The 25,282-nt window shown below is 46.6% G+C and overlaps 1 protein-coding gene across 1 annotated transcript; it reads left to right on the top strand.

The window, feature by feature from the left end:
* Window positions 1-25,282, top strand: LOC123449209 (anaphase-promoting complex subunit 6). Its single transcript, XM_045126346.1, has 16 exons — window positions 1-523; window positions 1,238-1,372; window positions 1,449-1,522; window positions 1,703-1,742; window positions 2,274-2,319; window positions 2,744-2,823; window positions 2,936-3,114; window positions 3,196-3,321; window positions 8,738-8,812; window positions 9,148-9,273; window positions 10,076-10,145; window positions 12,114-12,196; window positions 12,906-13,019; window positions 13,908-14,007; window positions 24,739-24,774; window positions 25,029-25,282. Exons 1-16 carry the CDS (start codon window positions 140-142, stop codon window positions 25,119-25,121), a joined length of 1,761 nt encoding a protein of 586 aa, XP_044982281.1. The 5' UTR covers window positions 1-139; the 3' UTR covers window positions 25,122-25,282.

Genomic DNA, 25,282 nt, shown 5'->3' with positions numbered 1-25,282 from the left:
TGGCCGTTCCCGTCGATCTCCTTCTTTTTGTTCCTTTGCCTTCATCAGCCAAAAATATAAATACGAATTGTTCAATTTTCTTTTCAAGACCAATCCTCCATTCTCTTTTAAGGAACCACACTTGCGAACCCTAGTTCGAATGTTGGATACAAAATTCGGTTTCCCTCCCTCCTCTTCCCCCGCAGCCGCGCCCCCATCCCGAGCCCCGGCCACAGCCGCAGCGCCGAATCCCAAGCGGAGGAGGAGAGAGGGCGAGGGCGACGCCGACGCCGAGGCGGACATGAGGGAGGAGGCGGTGGAGCGGCTGCGCGGGGTGGTGCGGGACAGCGTCGGGAAGCACCTCTACACGTCCGCCATCTTCCTCGCGGACAAGGTGGCCGCGGCCACGGGCGACCCCGCCGACGTCTACATGCTCGCCCAGGCGCTCTTCCTCGGCCGCCACTTCCGCCGCGCTCTCCACGTGCTCAACAACTCCCGCCTCCTTCGCGATCTGCGCTTCCGGTTCCTCGCCGCCAAGTGCCTCGTGAGCTCTACTCCGCCCCCCGCCCCTTTTTTTCTATCTTGTTCCACTCCCGCATTTCGTCGAACGCGTTGCGTGCGTCACGATTAAATCCAGTTCCCCCTTCCCCTGTTTTCCTTTTTTTTGTTTGGATGGGCGTGTCCGCGCGTTCGGGCTTTCATATCCGTTGTTTGTTTGACCTGATTTTTTGTCAGGCGAACCTACATAGTTAAATTTTGGCCGAATACCTCGCGGGCATTTTCAAGCATTCGGCAAAATTATCTTGTTCTGCTTTCCGCCGGAGGTGTTTGAGTCTGATTTGGGCATTTTGTTACACAGGTGCCCCCCTAGTGGCTACATTTAGTGGTTCTGTTTCTGGCTTGTATAGAATGCCCTAATTTGTTTTTAACTGTTGACTTGATCTGTCTCCCTGCAGCAACTTAGGATAGAAATTGGATGCCCTATGGGGAAAGGATCGAAATACCTCCTTGTAATTAGTCACTTAGTCTGATTTATATCTCCAAATTGTGGCACCATGACTGCACTTAAGCTTCACCATCTTGTAAAACATTGTCTAATTTATGATTTATAAACAATGCTTTATTGCCTGTTACAGAAAGATAAAGTCTCTGTGATGTTTCTTTTTCTTCTTCATCATTTTAGTTTACTAACTTAGCGACATGATTTGCCCTTTATGTTTTCATCTGCTGTATGGCTCACATCTTCTTTATTGGTCAGGAGGAGTTGAAAGAATGGCACCAGTGTTTGATGATGCTCGGGGATGCCAAAGTTGACGAACATGGCAATGTTCTTGATCAGGATGATGGCAGTGACATATATTTTGATAAGGATGCAGAAGATCACGAGATCAATGTGTGGCTTTTCTTCTATTTCTCTCTGAATAATTGCTTTCACGGTTTCTTATTATTTTGACTCTGTGCTTTTCCAGATCAAATCAGCTATATGTTTCTTACGTGGCAAGGCGTATGAAGCACTGGATAATCGTGATCTTGCTCGGCAATGGTGAATTGAGCAACTTCCATTAAACTGCTTGTGTATATTCCAAAACAGCATAACCACTTCCAGTGTGTTCAGCATTATTGGCGATTCATTTCTTTCAAGTTTTTCTTTTTTTGTGCACCTTTTAAGTTGAGTGATAGTTTGGTTAAGCAGATGTAGTGACCCCGTCTGCTGTTATGTCAGGTACAAGGCAGCAGTTAAAGTTGATCCATTATGTTATGAGGTGAGAGGAATCATCTGACTTCATAAAGATAAGATATTCTGATGCTTGTTAGCTTTGTTGATTAAATGAATTGTCCCTTATAATTAATACCACATATGAAAAATACCTGTACCTTAATTGTATTTGAATGCCAAATTCAGTATCTACGAGTACATGCCATGAACCTGATTTTTTGAACCATTCTATGGGTTTTGTATTTGCCTCAACATGTCTAGTTGGTTATCTGAACCTTCTTATGGGCCTGATGCGCTGAGTCAGCTATGGCCCTAGGGACTATGCGCTTTCTAGCATTGCAAATAAAGTGCCATAGGACAATACCCAACCTTTTATGCCCTGAATCTGATTTCAGAATATCATGGACGTGGGTCATAGTCGTATGATTCTGCAACTTGCTGTGAAAATTCTGTTACACCCTCATATGTTATTCATCTTTCCAGCAAACTAAAACACCATTAATCATCCATTGAAATTTTATGTCCTATGTTATCTTCATTTGGTATAATCCTCACTGTTTTGTAATACACTTGTCAGGCTCTTGAATGCCTTGTTGATAACTACATGTTAACATGCGAGGAAGGTAAGCTTTGAAAGGTCAAATCAGCCTTTTCGTTCTTGTTTTGGAGTCTATCTGAGGTTTGCTTATCCCGCATGCTAGTTTTATGTCTTGCATTGCTTTTCAAATATGGACTGCGTTCATTTGATGCTTGTTTGCATTATTTTTTCTTTTGGTAAAGTTGTGCACTCAGTGCTCTCATCATTGTAAGTATGTATGGGTTGGAAAATGCTGGATATGTATTAACTAGATAAGCTTGACAAAATCGGTCCATTCTTCTGTCTGTTAAGTGTCAAGTGCATCCTTTGGGGATATGTCTGTTGATCATCTTATGTCTACTGTCATCACTCATCACTTGGCTAGTTTATAGAGGAACAAAATTTACCTGCAACTTCCTCTTAGTTGTCACCTTATTGAAACCAAAGTATGATGCTGCTTTATATTTCAGAATCTGAGTTATTGGCCTCTCTGAAATTCGGGAAAGAAGACGGGTGGCTGTCAGCATTCTACTCATGTTTGATTAGGAAGGTATCCAGTTGAATAATTATAGCATACCATGCATTGCACCTGAATATACAACCAGTCTTCTACGTCTTTATTGACATTTTTGTTGGTCTTGGTTTCTTTTACTGCCTTTTAGCATGAAAAAGAATATGTAGTGGAAGCAAAATTCAAGGAACTTGAACGCGGATCTAGCAGTATTTGTATTTCTTCAAGTTCTGGTCAAATGATGAAAAATAACATCGATGTTTTGGCTTGCAAAGCTGAATACTACCATCAGAGTGGAGAATACCAAAAATGTTTTGAGCTCACATCTGTGTAAGTTTGTTAACATTCCTGTTTCATTTTTGTTTCCTCGACTAACGTTGATTTAACATTCTCATGATAATGTTTTTTCAGTTTACTTGAAAGAGATCCGTTTCATTTAAAAAGCACATTAGTGCATTTGGCTGCTGCTATGGAGCTTGGGCATTCCAATGATCTTTATCTCTTGTCATGCAATTTAGTTAAGGACTATCCTCAAAAGTGAGTATTTACCTTAATAATTGACCGAGCAACTATATATTAGAATTTGTTCTACATGATCCCATAAGACAAACTCAACACTTCATTGCGTATCAAACAGTTTGAGCCATATAATGATATTTGTATACAATTTATGCATCTTTCTACAGTATCTTAAACATCATGATATATTATACTGGTAGCTTGTAGTCAACCATGTGTAAAGTGTTAAGAGTACTATATATGTAGCCATGTAACCTTTCGTATTTACCCGATTGTATAAGGGGTTTTCTGCATATTACACACCTGTACATGTATATATACTGGCCTATGGCCTCCTGGAAATACAAGTTGCATATTTCCTAACATGGTATTAGAGCTAGGTCAATTTTTTGCACGCTGCAACTCGTGCTATTGATCTTCCTGTCACCGCTGCTTTTCTCTTCGTCTGGATCGAGGAGCGCAGCCGTCGGGCCCTCTCTCTCTCGCTCGAAGACACTGTCGTTGGGTGCCTGGGTCTCGCTCGAAGCCGCTGTCCCTGCGTCTCACTCGAAGCCGCTCCAGATCGAAGCCCCTCGACCGAAGTCGCCGGATCCTGCCGTCCTCTGCCGGATCCCGCCGTCCTCGGCCGGATCTCGTCGTTCTCTGCCGCCGCCGTCTTCGTTCCACCCTGCTGGATCCCATCGCCCGCCCGATCCCACAGCCCCTCGCCAGATCCCGTCGGCATCCTCTGCCAGCAGCTGGATCTCGCCGGACTTGCGCCCCTCGCCGGATCTCGCCGGCCCTTGTTGCCAGTTGCCGCTCTCCGTGGTCTCGCCTGATCCCGCCCCTGCTCTCTGCTGGTTCTCGTGAACTCTGCTGCCGCCGGGAGAGCTGCATATTTCCTAAAAAAATGTTTGCTGCATTGGGTTATGTTGCCGTTCCTCGTTGTCCTGTGATTTTTGATGGCACTAACTACATCGAGTTTGTTGGCTTTATGCGCACTCATATGCGTGGCATACATCTGTGGGGTGTTCTTTCTAGCGAGGTCCGTTGCCCACCACGTCTGGTTCTTCCTGTGGCACCCACTCCGCCAAAGTCACTGGTTCTTCGTGCGGATGCTAATCTGGCCGCGAAGGATGCAACTAAACTTGCTTATGAGGCCGCTGTTCGTGCTTATGATGAGCAGTTTTTGACTTATGAGGAGGCTCTTCAGGCGTATCATGGTGCTATGTCTGTTTACACCCAACGGCTTGATGACGATGCTCGTGCTGCAGTTGTTCTCATTGCTAGTGTTGTGCCTCAGTTTGCCTCTTGAGTTTTTGGGCCTTCCTACTATATTTGAGATGTGGACCCGTCTCCGTCAGCGCTATGAGCCCTCTGGTGATGCCTTATACCTCTTTGTGGTCCGTCAGGAGCATGCTCGTCAACAGGGTGACTCCACTGTTGATGATTTCTATGCACAAAGTTTTGCTATCTAGCGTCAGCTTGATTCTCTCTGCACTGCTGGTTGTCGTACTTGTCAGTGTTGTTAGGCTGTGCGGGCTGATTTGGAGTTTCATCGTGTCTATGAATTCTTGTCTCGGCTTCGTAAGGAGTTTGAGCCCCGACGTGCTCAGTTGTTTGCTCGTGGACGTATCTCCCTCATGGAGGCGCTTTCTGAGATTCATGCTGTGAGGGTTACTTGAGGTTCCCTCTGTGCTTGCTGCTCGAGTTCCTGCTATACCGCCTGCTGCACCGGCTCCATCCCGCTCCAGTGCTCCACCGCTCTTGCCTACTCCTAGAGGTGGTCAGGGTCGTTCCCGTCCTCATTGCGGCTACTGCAATATGGATGGGCATGTTGAGTCTTAGTGCTTCCAGAAGAAGCGAACCTGTGTAAGGCGCGGTCATCATCTTCAGGGAACTCTCCTTCGACATCGTCTGCCACGGCCTTGACTGAGCAGGATATTTTGAGGCTTAAGCGTCTCCTTGCTGCTTCAGGTTCTTCGACGGGTACTGCAGGTTCTGTGACTGATGCTTCCCGCACTGAGCAACCAACACCTTCTACGCAGTCAGGTACATCCTCGTGTGTTTTGGACTCCGGAGCTTCTTTTCATATGTCTTCTCATTCTTCCAATTTGTCCTCTCTTCGACCACTTGATTTTCTTGTTCATGTACTCACTGCTGATGGTACTCCTCATCCTGTTGCTAGTCGAGGCAATCTTGCCGCGCCCTCTTATTCTGTTCCTGATGTTGCTCATGTTCCTTGACTTACCATGAATCTTTTTTCTGCTGGTCAACTTACCGATTTTGATTGTCGCGTCATCCTTGACGTTGACTCTTTGTTCTGTTCAGGATCATCGAACACACACTTTGGTTGGGGCTGGCCCTCGCTGCCGTGACTCTCAGGGTCTTTGGGAGCTTGACTGGCTTCATGTTCCTTCCGCTGCCACCACCATCGCCAGTTCATCCGCTTCTGTCGCTTCAGCTATCGGCTCCTTCCAGCAGTGGCATCATCGACTTGGTCATCTTTGTGGTTCTCGTTTGTCGTCTTTAGTTTGTCGAGGCCTTCTGGGTCTGTCTCAGGAGATGTCTCTTTAGAGTGTCAGGGTTGTCGGCTTGGTAAACAGATTCAGTTACCTTATCCTACCAGTGAGTCAGCGTCCTACTGTCTTTCTGATTTATTCCACTCCGATGTATGGGGACCGGCTCCCTTCGCTTCGAAAGGGGGTCATCGATTCTATATTATTTTCATAGATGATTTCTCTCGTTACACTTGGCTATACTTTATGACTTCTCGCAGTGAAGTTTTATCTATATATAAGCGCTTTGCTGCCATGGTTCGCAATCAATTCTCTTCGCCCATTCGTTTGTTTCGTGCTGACTCCGTTGGCGAGTATATTTCTAAGATGTTGCGTGGTGTTCTTGCTGAGCAAGGGACTCTTCCTCAGTTCTCTTGTCCTGGTGCTCACACTCAGAATGGCGTGGCTGAGTGCAAGCATCGCCACCTTCTTGAGACGGCTCGTGCATTGATGATTGCCGCCTCTCTCCCGTCTCATTTTTGGGCTGAGGCCATCTCCACCTCCACTTACTTCATCAATCTACAACCGTCCGTTGCTCTACAAGGTGGTGTTCCTTTCGAGCGTCTTTTTGATCGTTCTCTCGATTATACAATACTTCGTTTGTTTGGTTGTGTTTGCTATGTTCTTCTTGCCCCTCGAGAATGCACTAAACTGACCGCTTAGTCTGTTGAGTGTGTCTTCTTAGGCTATAGTGATGAGCATAAGGGTTATCGTTGTTGGGATCCTATCGGTCGTCGGATGCGTATTTCTCGGGATGTGACTTTTTATGAGTCTCGTCCCTTCTACCCGCGCCCATCTTCCTCGACCTTTTCAGTGGAGGATATCTCTTTCCTCACTTTTCCTGACACACCTATCACCCCGATCGAGCCTTTGTCTATTCGTTCCACTACCTCTGCTTCTGCACCTCTTGCCAATTTGCCGCCACCATCTCCCACGGTTTCCTCACCTAGCATGTCACCGGATTCTGCACCTTCATCTCCGTTGACTTCTTCGTCTCCACCCCCCGATTCTACCTTGGCGGTTCCTCCTTGTATTCTTCCATCTTTTCCTTAGTATTTCACTCGTCGTTCACGTAATGTGGATGCCTCTGCGGATGTGTCGTCCTCCTTGTCTCAGCCTACCTATGGCTTGCGTCCTCGTCCTCGTCCGCCTGTTGATCGCCTTGGATTTCCCACCGCTGGTGCTGCTGTTCTTGAGCCGACTTCTTATCGTGAGGCTGTTGTTCATCCTGAATGACAGTTTGCGATGGCAGAGGAGATTGTTGCTCTTGAACGCACTGGTACATGAGATCTTGTTTCTCTTCCTCCTGGTGTCCGTCCCATCAATTGTAAGTGGGTCTACAAGGTTAAGACTCGCTCCGATGGTTTTCTTGAGCGTTACAAAACTCGTCTTGTGGCTCGTGGCTTTCAGCAGGAGCATGGTCGTGATTACGACGAGACTTTTGCTCCTGTGGCCCATATGACCACTATTCGTACACTTCTTGCCGTGGCCTCTGCACGCCACTGGTTTGTATCTCAGCTTGATGTTAAGAATGCCTTTCTTAATGGTGAGCTGCGTGAGGAGGTGTACATGCAGCCACCACCTGGGTATTCTGTTCCTGATGGCATGGTATGTCGTCTTCGTCGCTCTCTCTATGGCCTTAAGCAAGCCCCTGCGTCTGGTTTGAGCGTTTTGCCTCTGTTGTGATTGCTGCTGGTTTTTCAGCAAGTGCTCATGATCTGGTATTGTCTGTCCACCTTCCTCCTCGTGGTCCGTCTCTTCTTCTTTATGTTGATGACATGATCATCACTGGTGACGACCCCGAGTATATTGCTTTTGTAAAGGCCCGTCTTAGTGAGCAGTATCTTATATCCGATCTTGGACCTCTTCGCTACTTGCTTGGAATTGAAGTCTCTTCTACCTCTGATGGCTTTTTTATATCCCAGGAAAATTATATCCAGGATCTTCTTGCTCGTGCTGCTCTTACTGACGAGCGCATTGTTGAGACTCCCATGGAGCTCAATGTTCACCTCCGTGATATTGATGGTGACCCCCTGCCTGATCCGACGCGTTATCGGCAGTCTTGTCTATCTAGTTGTCACTCGTCCGGATATCTCTTATCTGGTTCATATTCTGAGTCAGTTTGTCTCTGCTCCCACCTCGGTTCACTATAGTCACCTCCTTCGTGTTCTCCGATATCTTCTGGGCACGATCTCTCACCGTCTATTCTTTCCTTGCTCCAGTTCTTTACAACTTCAGGCCTATTCGGATGCTATGTGGGCTAGCGATCCTTCAGATCGCCGCTCACTTTCTGTTTAGTGTGTTTTTCTTGGTGGTTCTCTCATTGCCTGGAAGACGAAGAAACAAACCACAGTTCCCCGTTCGAGTGCAGAGGCTGAGTTGCGAGCTATGGCTCTTTTGACGGCAGAGGTGACTTGGTTACGGTGGTTACTTTAGGATTTTGTTGTTTCTGTCACTACACCTACTCTGCTCTTATCTGACAGTACATGTGCTATTAACATTGTGCGTGATCCTGTGAAGCATGAGCTCACCAAGCATATTGGTGTTGATGCTTTCTATGTGCGTGCTGGTGTGCAGGATCAGGTTATTGCTCTTCAGTATGTGCCTTCCGAGTTATAGTTGGCGGATTTTCTAACGAAGGCCCAGACTAGAGCACAGCATGGCTTCTATCTCTTCAAACTCAGTGTTGTTAATCCACCATGAGTTTGAAGGGGGTGTTAGAGTACTATATATGTAGCCATGTAACCTTTCGTATTTACCCTATTGTATAAGGGGTTTTCTGCATATTACACACCTGTACATGTATATATACTGGCCTATGGCCTCCTGGAAATACAAGTTGCATATTTCCTAACATAAAGCATATATTTCTAATTTATTTTCTGAACCATCTGCAGGGCTATCTCCTGGTTTGCTGTGGGGTGCTATTACTACTGCATTAAGAAGTATGATCAAGCAAGGAGATACTTTGGGTAAGCATATTGTCCTGTAAAGCTGTCATCACTGTCTTCATTTGAAGCTTTGTTATTCTTCATTTTTTCCCCTCTGCACTCTTGTAAGACGTTTTAGGTCACTATGTAAGACGTTTTAGGTCACTATACGTCATACATTTGTTTACAGAGAGAATATTTTTTATGGCTGGAAGAACTCTGGCACTTTCTTTGTTCTTTCTCTTGTTTTTCTTGATTAGAAGAATAGACATAATGCTCCCATTTCTTCAGATAATTCAGGATATGTTTTGGGATATTCAATTGTGCCCTCAAAAGTTAGCAAATGTACTCTACACTAATATATGTGTCCCTATCAGCAAAGCTACAGGGTTAGATGGCACATTCCCTCCTGCTTGGATTGGTACTGGTATTGCTTATGCTGCTCAAGAGGAGGGTGACCAGGCAATGGCTGCATTTAGGACAGCAGCTAGACTATTTCCTGGGTCAGTAACCCCTTTACTTTATTTGATTTGACATGCCAAAGTAACTGCTGATCTAAAGATCAAATACCCCCCCCCCCCCTTCTTATTCTGCTGTACTCCATTGAAGAATATTATTCTGCTTTAGTTGAAATCTGTATACTTTGTGCTAACTTACTATTCTTGGCTTCTGCCAGGCAACATGCCAACATTTATCTCATACAATGCAACTAGTGATTACTCACACAGTTCATCTTGTATTTTGATTACTCAACTGTAGACCGTGTTGAACTTCTCTCATCTGTTGAATTATGTCATGGATGTTTTTCTTTTTTATTCTGAAATCATGTTTTTTTTGCGGGACGTGTGACAAGCTCTTCTATATTTACAAAACACAATGCTATCTAGATATTGATTATGAGAATTGTTGGTTAGTTCCTACCTTTTATTTTGGGGTGTAAGAGCATTTGCATCCCTACTTCCCTGACAGTAGAAAACACTAGAAGTGAGAGAAATTGGCTATAATTAGTGCTAAGGGATGTGGTAGATGCTAAGATAAAAACACCATCGCTAAGCTTGGCACCTAATGCTAAATATAATTTATGAATTGTTATCCGACTCCTTCGGACCTATAGGTGGTGCTAAGGGATGTGCTACAGAAGCTAGGAGGGGTAAATAGAGCGAAAGCTAATTTGTCTACTTTAGAGTCTACTTATAGGCACTAGCAGGCGGATCCTCTAAGTATCTCTTATTTTGCTTAGTAATCTACACTCTACTTGTTTTTGTAGCTTCTATCTTACTACTTTCATTTTGATTTACATTTCAGATGTCATCTCCCAGCTTTATACATGGGTATGCAATACGTGCGAATGCATAATTTCAAACTTGCGGAGCAGGTATATTTGAGGTTGCTTAGGAGTTTAAATTTGCTTGCAGAACTCTATTGTAATAGAGTAACACACCTTGAGCTAGCGTTTCTGCCCTAATATTTTTCCCATTTACATTGATACTTCCATAGTTTCACGGAAACTGTAGGGTTTAATGCCGATAACTGTTGGAAAAATACATTTAGGCAAATGGAGATTTCAAATGCTGATTGCTGTTGGTCAAATACATCAATTTGGATTCTTGGCATGCTGACAGATAGTGAGCGATCATATTGTTCAAGGAAGTGATACTTGTAGCTCATGGTGAGAGATCATAACTAGTGCACAGACCTAACTTGTGTACTACTGGGCCCACTTGTGACTCTTCAGCCATTGAATGAAGATATGGGCGCTAGTGTCATATTTGCAAAATGAATCTTGTATTTCATGAAACTCAACCTGCGGTCCACCTCATCTCTAGATGAAACTTAGATAAGTTGGACTGGATTCGGTTAGATTAAATACAAGGTTTCTTTTGCAAGTATGATGACAACCAAATCCCAACAAGATGGACAGCTGGTTGATTTTGATAAGTTCTTGTTGTAAAAATGGCAGCAGCCAACGGACTCGGTTCATCTTTCCTGAATCCAACGGATTGAGAGTCAATGGGTGTACTCTGTGCATCAGTTGGCTTGGTGCACCTGATATGTCCTTGTCACGATGAGAACTATATTTGCAGTGTTAGAACCAGACTTGAGATGGAGGCAGAGAGGGCGAGCTGAACAAGAGAGTGTTATTTTCTGAAGCTGCAGAGTATATAGTATACATAGATTAGTTGGTTTGTGAACTGGCTTACTCCCCTAGCTGCTTACTTCCCTAGCTGCTATTTCTAGAGTAACTAGTATTTGCATTATTTTCTAGCGGACCTATTTACTTATTTAGTACTCCCTCCATCCCAAAGTAAGCGTTGTGGTGTTTTAGTTCAAATTTAAACTAAAACCAAGACACTTATTTTGGGACGGAGGGAGTACTAACTTAGCTATATCATTTAAACGTGGGAAGACATCAGTTGGGAACCCAAATGGAGTGCAAGCTACATTGAAACGTGTGGAATTTCGAAACATTTATCATTCTCTATAGATATAGGAGAGGCCATATTCTATTTCCAGGAAAATTTCAAGATCAAGATCAATCACATCCGAATGCTAGAAAGAAGATTTTTAATTTGCATGAGTACTGATTCATCCTTTTCTTGCACAACACCTTTTTCATATCTTCTACTTCCCTCTGTTCACTATTATAAGATGTTTTGGATATTTCAGTATGACTACATATGGATTGAAACGAGTGAACAAACACACTAAAACGTGTCTACTTAAATCCGATTTAGAAAAAGTTACATGTGATGAGCTTGACTTGAAAGTTTTATGTGGCTATGGATGCTCCTTTGCGGTCCTGTTATCTACATTTTTTTCATAACATTCACTCATGGTTTCCACAAAGTTTACACCCAATTTGGGTTCCTTATGATACTTACCCTTTAAACACAACGAAGCTGTCCATATTCACAATCTTGTATGCCTGATTTCTTTTGTATATGGGTATGTAGACTCCAAGCAGGTAGTGTAAAGTGGAACGGCATGGTACCTGTCCTGCTGGCTACTGAATATAATGTCCTCATAAATGCAGTGAGTTCATGCCCAAAATTTTAAGCAAGTTGAATTTGAATCAGGTGGACATCCAACCAGGAATTAATGACTCCATGTATCTGATTTTTGCTTGTGCTCAAGCATCGTTCATTTCAGCAGCTCTGCCACTTCAACCCCTAAGTTGAAATCTAAGATCTGAAATTCTTGTAGTCAATACTGTTAATTCCATGCACCATTTACTGCCACCGCTAGCTTGCACCTTGCACTTACCTCTATAAGCTTGTTTGCAAAAAGCAAAGTTTTTTTGGTTGCCATTTCTTATCGATTCAATTTTGTTTCTGTGCTGCAGTTCTTCATGCAAGCAAAGTCCATTTGTCCATCTGATCCACTTATATATAACGAGCTGGGCGTTGTAGCTTATAATATGAAAGAGTAAGAGAACTTCTCTGTTCTGAAGGCTTTTCTTATTCTAGTACTTCCTCCGTCCCAAAATTCTTGTCATAGGTTTATCTAGAAATGAACGTATCAAAGTACTAAAACGTGACTAGATACATTCAGATCTAGAGAAATCTAAGACAAGAATTTTGGGACGGAGGGAGTATGATGTACTCACCAAATGCTTCACTTTAACTCTAGACAGTTTGCCCCAAGAACAGCTTCCCTAGTGTGAGGCTTAAAGTTTACTACAAAAATGTCATGTTAAAGCAGTGGCAAAAAATGCATTCATCACAGATCTCCGGGACATCGCGAAATACACCAAACAGGAAGTTGTTACTTGTTAAAAAGTCTTAATGATTTTGGCCATGATGTAGATAATGCTTTTTTAAGCAGTCCGTCGAAATTTTGAACACTTTTACGTGCATTTTGAACAAAATTCTTGATTCAGCATGGAGCCTTATGCGCAGAGCATGTTTGAAATGGGGCAACCCCCCAGCCCGTTCATGCTCGCATTTAGATTTAAGAAATTTCATACACATGATCTGTGACAAATATTGTTTTCCTCGTTCTCATGCACTTCTCCATTCAACAGGCTTATGCTATTTCATTTTATTGGATTGGATAGAAAGTAACAGAGTAATGTCAGTATTTTTATGTTTTTGTTGCTCTTGGGACTTGATAATGCTATTTTTTTCATGTTTAGGTATCAAAATGCAGTTCAGTGGTTTGAGTTAACACTGACTCATACTTCATCCTCCTCGAATGAAATGTGGGAACCAACAATGGTGAATCTTGGACACGCACTGCGGAAACTGAAGTAAGTGAAGAAGCTGCATCCAATTGTTATGTTTTAGTCTATAAATTCATTGGCTTCTAACCTGTTTATGCTAGCTGAACTAGAGACTTTCCAAGGCCAATCACATTTACATGCCTAACTGATCATTGTCATTATATGCATGTGAACAGAAAAGTGCAAGGACATATAAAATGAAGTGTTGTATTTTGTTGAGGCATCAGCAGTTGCTCTGTAAACTTCTTAGGGCCTCTTTGGGAACGCAGGATTGTGAAACACAGGAATAGGAAAAATATAGGAATCTGACAGGTTTGGCAGTGTAAAACAGAGGATTACTAAACATAAAAAAACCCTACAGGAATAGTCGTTTGGATGGAACTCAGGAAAAATGTCCCAATCCTATGCGGTTGAGTCTTAAAAAGAGGTTGGAGTGGATGTTCAAATTCCTATGGAATTGAGGCATAGGAATCCATTCGGAAGAATTCGGGTGTCACCATTCCTTTGATCCAAAGGCAATCCGTAGGAAAAATTCTAAGGGATCAGAAGCCCATGAAGTTCCTACAAAATTTCTACAATCCAAAGAGGGCCTTACCGTGATAAAATAAATGAGCAAATTATTTTTGGAGCTATTACTTGACTATGCATGAGTGCATATAAATCTGTGGTATCGTTGTAGAGCCAAAATGAACCTTATCATAACTTAATTTACAACACATACATATTGCCCAACATATTGTCATATTCTCACCTATATGAGCTTTTCTTTTGGATAAACTACATGATTGGTATTTTCTTTCTTGTTGTGCGCGGATTAGTTTAACTAGGAAGACTGGTACTTTTTATTAGCTCTGATAAAAATGTCTTAAAAAAAGAGATCATGTTATTTCCCAACTAACACTATTGTTTCAACAGGCAATATGAAAAAGCAATATCATATTATGAAAAGGCGCTCACTTTTCCAACAAAAACTCTGAGTGCATTTTCTGGTCTTGCTTATACTTACCAACTTATGGTATTTCCCTGATCCTCTTTAATTTATCGTTTTGTAGAATGTTATTTCTACTGCAATGATATCCTCCTAATTATCATATTATCAAGATGCACTATGTTATGAATCATATCGCTTTGCTCATGAATAATTGTTTTATATCCATAATGTTGAAACTTGAAAACTTAAGTTCATATGCAGCCATATGGTTCTGCACCAATGTGCGATATAGCTACAGGAACATTGTATTTCCAAAAGAAAACTTTACAGGGATTCGTCGAGTAAAGGGTGTTGGAGAGAGGGGAATGAGGGGGTGGGGGAAGGGAACACAATCAAGTTGGGTTGACGCTGTGCTTTCGATAGGGGCCTTTCTAATGTTTACGTCTGGCTTGGGCTTGTGCTGTAACTGGTAGTGTCTTTTAAGTTAGTCTATAAATTCTTTTTTCCAAGTCGATGATCTTGAGAGTTGATTTTTTATCTAATAGAAATCGAGTAGTTGCACATTTTGAAGCTGTACAGAATTTGTTCAACTTGGAACTAGAAATAACTAGTTATTTCTTGGGTGACTTAGAAATAGCAATCCTATTCTTTCTTAGTTAAAAATACCAGGGATACTTCGAGATACATGTACCTCAGTGTACCCCGACTCTTCTCTACCGAGTGCCAATGATTAGATTTGACGGTGGACCAGTCCATCATCACATGATGCCATTTGTAAGAACTTGAGAATGCTGGGGTACTTGGTTTCAATCACTATTTTGGCGCAGGCTTGGTTGTAATTTAAGCTCACTAACAAACTGGCCTAGGAGGATCCACTTAGGTAGCTGGAACGTAGGGTCCTTGTCAGGTAAGCTTCGGGGCTAGTTGATACAACAATGAGGAGAGGTGTCGATATTCTTTGCGTCCAAGAAATCAAATGGAGGGGACAAAAAGCGAATGAGGTGGAGGATACCGACTTCAAGAGCCTCAAGTATGGTGTGGTAGACGTCAAGAGATTGGGAGACCGGATTATCTGGGTCAAGCCGGTAGTTCGGGACTTAGTTCTCATTGTGATTGGTGCGTATGCCCTGCAAGTAGGCCACAATGAGAACACCAAGAGGGAGTTCTGGTAAGGCCTGGAGGACATTGTTAGGAGAGTATTGATTTGCCAAAAGCTCTTCATAGGAGAAGACCTCAATGGCCACGTGGGTACATCTAACACATGTTCTGAAGGGGTGTATGGGGGCTTTGGCTATGTCATCAAGAATTAAGAATCAAGAAGGAGAAGATGTCTTAAGCTTTGCTTTAGCCTACGACATGATCGTAGCTAACACCCTTTTTAAAAGGCAGAATCACATCTAGTGACTTTTAATAATGGTCAACATTCTAGCCAGATTGATTTCATCCTCTCGAGAAGAGAAGACATGCGTGCGTGTGTGTCTAGATTGTAAGTTGATACCTGGAGGGAGTGTTGTCCCTCATCGTAAGCTCGTGGTGGCTGACTTCCGCTTTCAGATTCGTGTCCAGAGGGATAAGCATGCCAAAGTCGCTAGAACGAAGTGGTGGTAGCTCAGACATTCAAGGAGAGGGTCAATAAAGAGGGCCTTTGGGAGGAAGGAAGTGATGCTGACAATTCGTGGATGAAGATGGGGACTTTTTTTGAGAAAATGCAAAGGACCTTTGCGTTTCATTGCATTGAAGAGGTAGAGTCTGGATACAATCCTCCTAGGAGGTCAAGTACAAATGAAGAATGCTAAAACTAATGCACATCCCAGGTGGATGGCATGATGAAACTTAGGCCACGGGCACCAGCTAGAGCCCATTGCTCGGCTTCATCCTTGATCTTGGAGACCAGGGTCTGAACCAGTGGTTGGGCGCCATCGAAGATGCATTCGTTGCGCTGCTTCCAGATCATCCATGGTGTCAATAGGGCAATGGATGCTAGGCCTTTACGCATCCGTGTCGGTGTGTTTTGTTTGTCATGCAACCACCAGTCCATGAGAGTATCTTCGTGGTTTGGTCCCGCGGTGGTCATCCATAGCCTGGAGAGGATTTCATACCAAGTCTGCCTGGCGAAGGGGCATTCCAGGAGGAGGTGGCGCATCATCTCGGGGGCTTGGTCGCAGAGTGGGCATCGCAGCTGATGCTAGAGACCTCGTCTAGCGAGGCGATCAGCCGTCCAACACCTGTCCTGGTTGGCCAACAAGTGGAAGAACTTCACTCGTGGCGGCGCCCAATTCTTCCAAATGAGTTTCCACGAGAAACACGTCGTGGGTCCCTGGAATGTGGCGAGGTAGCAGGAGCTAGCAGAGTAGGTACCTGAGGCTGTCCATCTCCACCTACCTGGTTGGGGGTGTCTGAGAGCGTGATGTGCTCGATCGCCAGCCATATACGGATGTACTGGCTGATCTCGTGTATGCCCAGGATCCTGTGGATGTCTCTAGTCCAGTTCTGTCCTTGCAACCCATTGGCAACAGTCCGGGTCTTGCGGCGACGCTTGGGTATGCAGGCGTAAAGGGCCGGGGCGATTTCATGTATGGACTGCCCATTGATCCAACGGTCTTCCCAGAAATATGCTATTGATCCATCCCCGATGGCCATCGTAGAGGACGCGAAGAATAGCGCTCGTTCCTCGGCAGAGAATTGTAGGTCCAGGTCACTCCAAGCGCGCTCATGGTCAGTGCGTGAGAACCATAGCCATCGTAGTCGTAGAGCGAGTCCAACGCGCTCCAGGTCCTGAACTCCCAAGCCTCCGTGTGATATGGGCCGACAGACGCGGCGCCAGTTGACGTGGCAGTGGCTGCCGTTAGCAGCAGCGCGACCAATCCACAAGAATCCTCGCTCAATCTTCTCGATTTGAGGAAGCGTCTTCTTGGCGGCGTATAGGCTAGAAGTTGATGTACTGGAATGGCACTCAACACAGACTTCACTAGCGCAAGCCGCACAACTTCGTTCATTAGGTTGGCCTTCCAGGCGGGGAGCCGACCGGCCCGTCAACTAGAGGCTGCAGTTGGCCGGCCTATTGTGAGTGGGATCTTGAGGTAGGTGATCGGCAGGTTGACCATGGATCAGCCTAGAAGTGCCAGCGCTGTCGTTGCCTTGTTCGCGTCACAGTGCAGCAACAAGGCAAAGCTCTTGGCGTAGTTAACCATCAGACCAAAGGCACGACAGAAGAGTGCCAAAATTTCACGCACGGCGATGATGTCGCTGGCCGAGCATTGACAGAATAACACCACGTCATTCGCGTACAGGGGCACTGTGGGAATGGAACGCCTTGGGTGCAGCTGCGCCATGACCCCCATGTCAATAGCACGCTTGATGACCCTGCCCAGGATGTCGACAACAAACACAAAGAGTTGTGGTGAAACGGGGTCACCTTGTCGGAGTCCCTTCCGATGCCAAATAGGTGGGCCCGGTTGGCCGTTCATCAGTACTCGTGTGCTCGCCAATGAGAGGAGGATAGTGATCCACTCCATGAACCTGTTTCGAAAGCCATATTGGCGTAGGGTGTCCAGGAGGAAGGGCCAAGCCAAGGAGTTGAATGCACGCGCAAGGTCTAGTTTGAGCAAGACTCGTGGTGCACCCAACTAGTGAAGAAGCCGGGCCGATTGCTTGACCAGGACGAAGTTGTCGTGTAGGCTTCTCCGTGCGATGAATGCATTTTGGCTCCGGCTGACAAGACTGCCCAGCTTGGGGGCGAGTCGTAAAGAGAGCACTTTGGCGAATATCTTGGCTACCAGGTGAATAAGGCTTATTGGCCGGTAGTCATTCAGCGTTCGCGCGTTTTGGCACCATGGTGATCAGCGCTTGGTTGAGGCTGCTAAAGCCACGAGCCCTCATCTCATAGGCTGTTGGAAGAAGTCAACAAAGTCTTGCCGTACCGTGCTCCAGCAGGCTCACAAAAATTCTACGGTGAAGCCGTCCGGCCCGGGCTACGCAGGTAGCCGTTTGATCGCCTCTAAAATCTCTTCGACGCTAAAGGGGGCATCGAAGTCTGCCTGGTTAATGGGCGTGATCAGCTCCGACAAGTCCAACGTGCAATCACGATCAAAATTGGTGCCCAACAGTGTATCATAATGCGTGAATGCCGCTTCAGCCATGTGCTCGTGATTGGTGACCATCTGGCCATCCACGTTTAGACCAAAGATCCTATTCTTCTACCTTCTGAAGGAGCATTGCCGGGGGTCGCCATCCTTCAGCCCGGCAATCCGTGGGCGCTGGTGAGCGAAAGTGTGCTCCATATAGGCGAAGTCGAGGTAGGCGATCTTGAGTTGTTTACGGAGCCAATCTTCATGTGGTGTCAGCTGCCGGTCTTCCTGAGCCTTGTCAAAGTGTGATGGCAGTTCACGCGAGATTGCCATCTTATGCTTAATGTGTCCTATAGATCGGGAACTCCAGCTTGTCAATTTTCGTGCTGTGGCTTGCAATCAAAGCATCAGCCAGCGAAAGGGGTCGGCGTTTTGCACTGACGTCCAAGCCGAGTCCACTGTCGCGTGGAAGCCATCCATGCGCAACCATAGGTCCTCAAAATGAAAACGCCGATGTGCAGCCGGAACCGGAGCGTAGTCCAGGAACAATGGGCTATGGCGCGAGACCATCGATGCAAGACATCGAAGGTTGCAGGCAGCATGGGCTTCCTCTCAATCGGAAGTGCAGAGCACTTTGTCTAGATGCACAAGGGTGGGGGGTGACTGCTCGTTCGACCATGTGTACCGGCGCCCATTTAGGTAAACTTCTTTCAACGCGAGATCATTGATCAGCCTTCGGAATCTGCCCATCATTCGTCTATGGAGGTCGCCATTGTTCTTGTCTTCATCGCGGTAGACTAGATTGATATCTCTGCAAAGCATCCAAGGTCCCTGGCAAGCACTTCGGATGTCGCGCAACTCTTGAAGGAACATTATCTTTTTCGTGTCCTCCTGCGGGCCATAAACCACCGTCATCCACCAGGGGGTAGCAGAGGCCGTGGAGAACTTGGCGGTAATCGCGTTCGTTGAGAATTTCGGGTCCGTGATATTCACGACCCTGCTCTTCCAGGCGAGGAGGATGCTGCCTCTTGTGTCGATTGCTGGCAGGTAGACGTAGCCGTCGAACTCTGAACCTAGCGTGTCCAGGATCACGGAGGAGCATATCAAGGCCATTTTAGTCTCCTGGAGACAAACGATGGCCGCATCAGTGGAGGTCAGCAAAGAGCGAACAACAAATCTTCACGCACGGGCGTTTAGGCCACGAACGTTCCAGACAACAATCTTAAGGCCGTGATCCATATGAAGAAGATCGACGGTAAAAAATTGCAGCTAGACAAGGCCTAAGCCCCCGCAAGCGGCGACACTGCGTGTGAAGACCACCGCCGGGGCCGCCACGTCAACAGGAGCTCGCAATCTACAAGTGCGGCAATTGCTGAGAGGACTGCGAGCGGGATGGCCGCGACAAAGATGCCGTCGTACGTCTTCATCTCCGATGCTGTAATCCTCTGGTCGGTGTCCATGATTTCGGGCGTATGAAGGATCTGAACTTGTGCCCGCCATTCAGCAGTTGGTGGCACTGTTGTTGGCGAGCGCGCTGCGGAGGCTGAACGTTCCCGACGAGGGGTGAAGTTCAAAGGTCGTCGCGGCCTTTTCCCGGGCGCGGGTAGCGTGGCTCCGATTTGCTTTGTTTGCAGCAGCCAAGAATTCACCCAACGTCTAGGTCTGGTCAGGGTTGACTCGAGTCGTGGAGCGGCGTAGGGTAATTGGTGGGGAAGCAAATCGGCCAGCAGCAGCACGCAGAGAGGTGAGGTCGGGTGTAGCCTCTTGCGTATCCCCATTGGGCTTAGCCAAGGGTAGCGTGGGTCCTGTGTTGGCTCGCCACGATTCGGGGTGGACACCTGCGTCCTGGGTCGTTGAAGGAGCATGATGGGCTACATGGGCTGTGGTCGTGGCCCGGCTTCGGGAGTCTGCTGGTTGTTGTTAGCGGGAACGTCGGAGTGCGGCGGTAGATTCGAAATATGCGCGCTTGCACCAGGCATAATTGTCCCAGCCGCGGAGGACCGGTCCATAAAAGCCTCCAAACCAGCGTTAGGCGCTGACGGTTGGTTATTACCACTTTGTCCCGATAGGATGTTGTCTTTGTCTGGAGGAGGGGGCCCAGTCAGCTGAGAGTCTGGCACCTCGCTCGCAGATGCAAAAGCGTTCGGATCCTGAGGAGGGTTGTGTCTGGCCAAGCTAGGACTGCATCCCCCAGAGGCGGCCTCACGCACGCCAGGCGACGCGGAGTTCAAGCCTCAGGATGGTTCTGGTGCCTTCTTCGCCAATGGGGAGCCACCAACACACGCAACCGATAGCGGGGGATATCCAATGGACCCCACATCTGTACCTGATGCAGCTTAGGTTGTAGGGCCCTCCTCCAAAAGTATCATTTCTGTCGTTCGTGCTTTTCCTTCCTTGGAACGATGACGACGTCGACGCGCCCCATGCTTCTCCGGCCAAGGCAGCTTCCCCCTTTTCGGCTTGCGTACGGGCGGGGGTGCTCCCGCCCACGAGGAGGCCATGGAGACGCCGTCGGCCCGCACGGCGCGGCTGTCGGCATGCCAGCCAAGGGAGTCCATCGATATGCAATCGGTGCGTCCCGATGGCTTCTCGTTGGAGCGACGACGCTTGCGGCCGCGACAACGTTGGCGGCTAAGGTCTGGGCCAGGGCCAGGACCGGGAGTGTGTCCAGTGCCTGCTTCATCGTTGCCATCCCCGTCATGGGCGGCGCCATGAGTGCGATGAGCATGAGCATGGTTAACCTCAGTACGCACGACGACGATGGTGATGGGGTATGTGAGGGTGCGGACTGTCGGGGCGGAGGAGCTGGAGGGAGCAGGGATTTGCTCGAAGATCTCGAGCGTGGCGGCGCGTCGGATGCCGACGGCGTCGTGGGTACGTCTAGTGAGCCGAAACGTTGCAAGGTCAGCAGAAGACCGTGTCTGCGGGTGGAGGCGCTCAATCCATACGCTTTGCCCCAATATGTGCTACGCCGTCGCCAAGTGCCAGGCCTGGGCGGGGATGCTGTGGAGCTCCAACTCGACGCGGTATTCAAACCAACCGCAGCCGGCATGGGCTAGCTTGCACCATGAGCGGAGCGACAAGGCAAAACGCGGGCAACTGACGAAGTGGTTGCCATGCATGCGGTCCACTGATGCTCTGGAGTCGAATATGATGATGAAATCCTCGGGATGGTGAGCGTGGACGGAGAAATCGCCCTCCTGGAACTCGAACGTGCTGCACAACCGTTTGGCGACGTCATCGGAAGACACTTGTGGCCTATTGCCCGTGATGGTCGCCACCATCGCGTGGGAGAGCACCCCTTCCGCCTCCTTCATCTCGACGGAGCGCGCCATGATGACCCGCGCTGGTTTTGCAGCGGCCACATGCGCCACCGGATCTGGGGGCGGAGGTGGTGGCGGGGCTGTAGGGCGGGGAGAGTCGGGAGCGGCTGGAGGAGCGCTGATGGAAGTCCGTGCAGCCGCGAGAGTCATGGTCGAAGATGAGACATCGCCTGCAGCGGATGTCGTTGGTGCAGTCCCGGACCCGATGGCGGGTATCAAGGCATCGAAAGCAGAGCTCGGCGACCTCCTCTGGCGACGGGCTGCGTTGCCACAACAGAGCGGGGCTTGGCGCCGGGGCATGACGGAGATGACGACGATTCCTGCGGCGTGGCTGCTGGAACCCGTCAGCATCGACTGCGGCCGCACTCAAGACGCGGTGCACCTTAGAGCGGGGGCCGTGGTAGGCACCAGAGCGGCTGCCGGTGCGGCGACGGGGCCAGGTGGCACAGGGGCGATTGTCCGTGGCGTTAGCGGCGAGCGGACTACCTCGCTGTAGGAGCGTGTGGAGGATTCACCCTCCGAGTGGAACCAGCGCCCATCCTCGGAAGAGACGCTGTCGCCGGAGGGGGAGCGTCCGTCAGGGGAGGCTATGGGGTGAGGGGGGAGGGGCTCGGGGGAGGAGGGCCATCGGCGGGGAGTCGACGGTAGCGAGGCTGGTGGGTGGCGGGTTCAGGCTGAGCTAGAACGAAGCGGAGCCATCACCGCTTTCTCCTTGTGATATGAAGATGGGGACTCCTTGTGATATGAAGATGTGGACTTGCATTCGTACGGCGGCCTTAGTGGAGTTTGGAGTGTCCAGGGGAAATAGAAGCGTAGTTAAAGATACATGGTAGCGAGGCTGGTGGGTGGCGGGTTCAGGCTGAGCTAGAACGAAGCGGAGCCATCACCGCTTTCTCCTTGTATTATGAAGATGGGGACTCCTTGTGATATGAAGATGTGGACTTGCATTCGTACGGCGGCCTTAGTGGAGTTTGGAGTGTCTAGGGTAAATAGAAGCGTAGTTAAAGATACATGGTGGTGAAATGATGATGTCCAGAAGAAGAAGGCTATTAAGGAGAAGGAAGATTGTTTTAGACGCCTATACCTGGATAGGAGTGCAGACAACATGGAGAAGTATAAGATGGCAAAGAAGGTTGCAAAGCGAGCTGTGAGTGAAGCAAGGGGTCAGGCGTATGATGACCTCTACCAGCGGTTAGACACGAAATAAGGCGAAAGGGACAACTATAGGACGGCCAAGAACCAAGAGAGGAAGACGAGTGACGTTGACCAAGTCAAATGCATCAAGGACGGAGCATGCCAACTCATGGTGAAGGACGAGGAGATTAAGCATAAATGGCGGGAGTACTTCGATAAGTTGTTCAACGGGGAGAATAAGAGCTCTACCATTGAACTGGACGACTCCTTACCAACAGGCATTTTGTGCGGTGAATCCAGGAGTCCGAGGTCAAGGAGGCTTTAAAAAGGATGAAAGGCAGCAAGGCGATGGGCCATGATTGTATCCCCATTGAGGTGTGAAGAGGCCTAGGAGACATAACGATAGTATGGCTAACTATGCTTTTCAACCTTATTTTTCAGGCAATGCCACAAGAATGAAGACAATATATTAGTACCAATCTTCAAGAAGGGGGATGCTTGGAGTTGTACTAATTACCGTGTAATTAAGTTGATGAGCCATGCAATGAAGGTATGGGAGAGTCATTGAGCACCTCTTAAGAAGAATGACAAGGGTGACAAAAAATCAGTTTGGTTTCATGCGTGGTAGGTCGACCATGGAAGCCATTTTCTTGGTACGACAACTTATGGAGAGATACATAAAAGAAGGACATGCATATGGTGTTCATTGACTTGGAGAAGGCCTATGATAAGATACCACAAAATGTCATGTGGTGGGCCTTGGAGAAACATAAAGTCGCAACAAAGTAAATTACCTTCATCAAGGACATATACGATAATGTTGTGACAAGTGTTTGAACAAGTGATGGCGACACTGATGACTTACCAACTAAAATAGGATTGCACCAGGGGTCAGATTTGAGCCCTTATCTTTTTGGCTTGGTGATGGATGAGGTCACAAGGATATACTCCCTCTGTTTTTTTAGTTTGCATATAAGATTTGGTCAAAGTCAAGCTTTGTAAACTTTGACTAACTTTACAGAAAAATATATCAATATTCACAATACGAAATCAATATTACTAGATGCATCATTAAATTAACTTTCATAATGTATAACTTTACCATTGTAGACATTGTTATTTTTTTGTATAAATTTGGTCAAACTTTGTTTAGCTTGACTTTGACCAAATCTTATATGCAAAGTAAAAGAAACGGAGGGAGTACAAGGATATATCTCTTGATGTATGCTCTTTGTGGATGATGTGGTGCTAGTCGATGATAGTCGGATGTGGGTCAACATGAAGTTAAGAGCTATGAAGACAAACCTTGGAATCGACAGGTTTTAGACTTAGTAGAACTAAAATGGAGTACATGAGAGGAGAAGGAGGTTAGCCTTGATGGACAGGTGGTGCCTGAGAAGGACACCTTTTGATATTTGGGGTCAATGTTGCAGAAGGATGGGGACATTGATGAACACGTGAATCATCGAATCAAAGTCGGATGATGAAGTGGCGCCAAGCTTCTAGCATTCTCTATGACAAGAGAGTGCCACAAAAGCTAAAAGGCAAGTTCTATAGGACGGGGATTCAACCCGCAATGTTGTATGGCGCTGAGTGTTTGGCCGACTAAGAGGCGACGACATATTCAACGGTTAGGTGTGACGGAGATGCGCATGTTGAGATGTATGTGTGGCCACACAAGGAAGGACCGAGTCTAAAATGATGACATACGGGATAGAGTTGGGTTAGCACCGATTGAGGAGAAGCTTGTCCGACATCGTCTGAGATGGTTTGGGCATATTCAGCGTAGACCGAACTTGACATGGGAGGTCGGGGTAGACCGAACTTGACATGGGAGGTCGGGTAGACTGAACTTGACATGGGAGAAGTCCGTAAAGAGAGATTTGAAGGAGTGGAGTATCACCAAAGCACTAGCCATTAACATGGGTGCATGGAAGCTGCTATCTATGTGCCAGGATCATGAGTCGGTTGCGGGATTTTATGGGTTTCACCTCTAGCCTGCCCCAAAAGGCTTTGTTGTTGTTGTTGTAACAAACTGAAACAATCAGGCAGGAAGGAGTTTAGAGTTACACACCAACACGTGCACTTGATATTTGTAGGGAAACAATATTCTTTTAGAAGAAAACTCATGGTTCCAATGATGAGAATAGTGTCCTTCATTTTATTTATTTATTTTGCGAATAGCATTTGTCCAAGTTTGACACTTTTGTGTGTTTGAGCTTAAGTAATGACAGTAATTTATTTTCCATGTATATATATTACTTCTAATGATATTCTTTTTAATATTACAGGATGATTTTGAAGCTGCCATAACTTACTACCACAAGGTGAGCTTTTTATGTTTTCATTAAGCATTATCACCCAATAAGTTAGGGCAACAAATGACTTCCCTGCAAAATATATGCTCTGAAATCTTCCATTTTGTTTTCACTTCGTGTATAATCCACAGTTCCGTAACAAGTAACCATTAGAACAATAGACATGCTTCAAATGGGAACCAACACATATTTTCTCAGTTTTATTATGCTTTTGTTAACAAGTGGTTGGGCTAGGATTTTTCTCACCTCTGCTTTTCTTTCAGGCTCTATGGTTGAAACCAGACGACCAGTTTTGCACTGACATGCTAACATTAGCTCTCGAGACAAGCTGCCAAAGCATGGCTCGGAGAAAATAGTTTAGGCATGCTAGTTATCTGTAGTATGTAACCGCTCTCAAGTTCATATGTAACCACCCAAACAGGTTCTGGATTTGTGGTGCAGTACTGAGTTTTTGCTGAAATTTCCTAATGTAGTGTAAATATCACAATCATTTTTCACAAGTAATGTTGTCCATGAA

This window comes from Hordeum vulgare, chromosome 4H, assembly GCF_904849725.1.
Source record: "Hordeum vulgare subsp. vulgare chromosome 4H, MorexV3_pseudomolecules_assembly, whole genome shotgun sequence".
Taxonomy (NCBI): domain Eukaryota; kingdom Viridiplantae; phylum Streptophyta; class Magnoliopsida; order Poales; family Poaceae; genus Hordeum; species Hordeum vulgare.
Note: the sequence above shows the minus strand (reverse complement) of the source record. Positions and strands in the feature narration are given on the sequence as shown.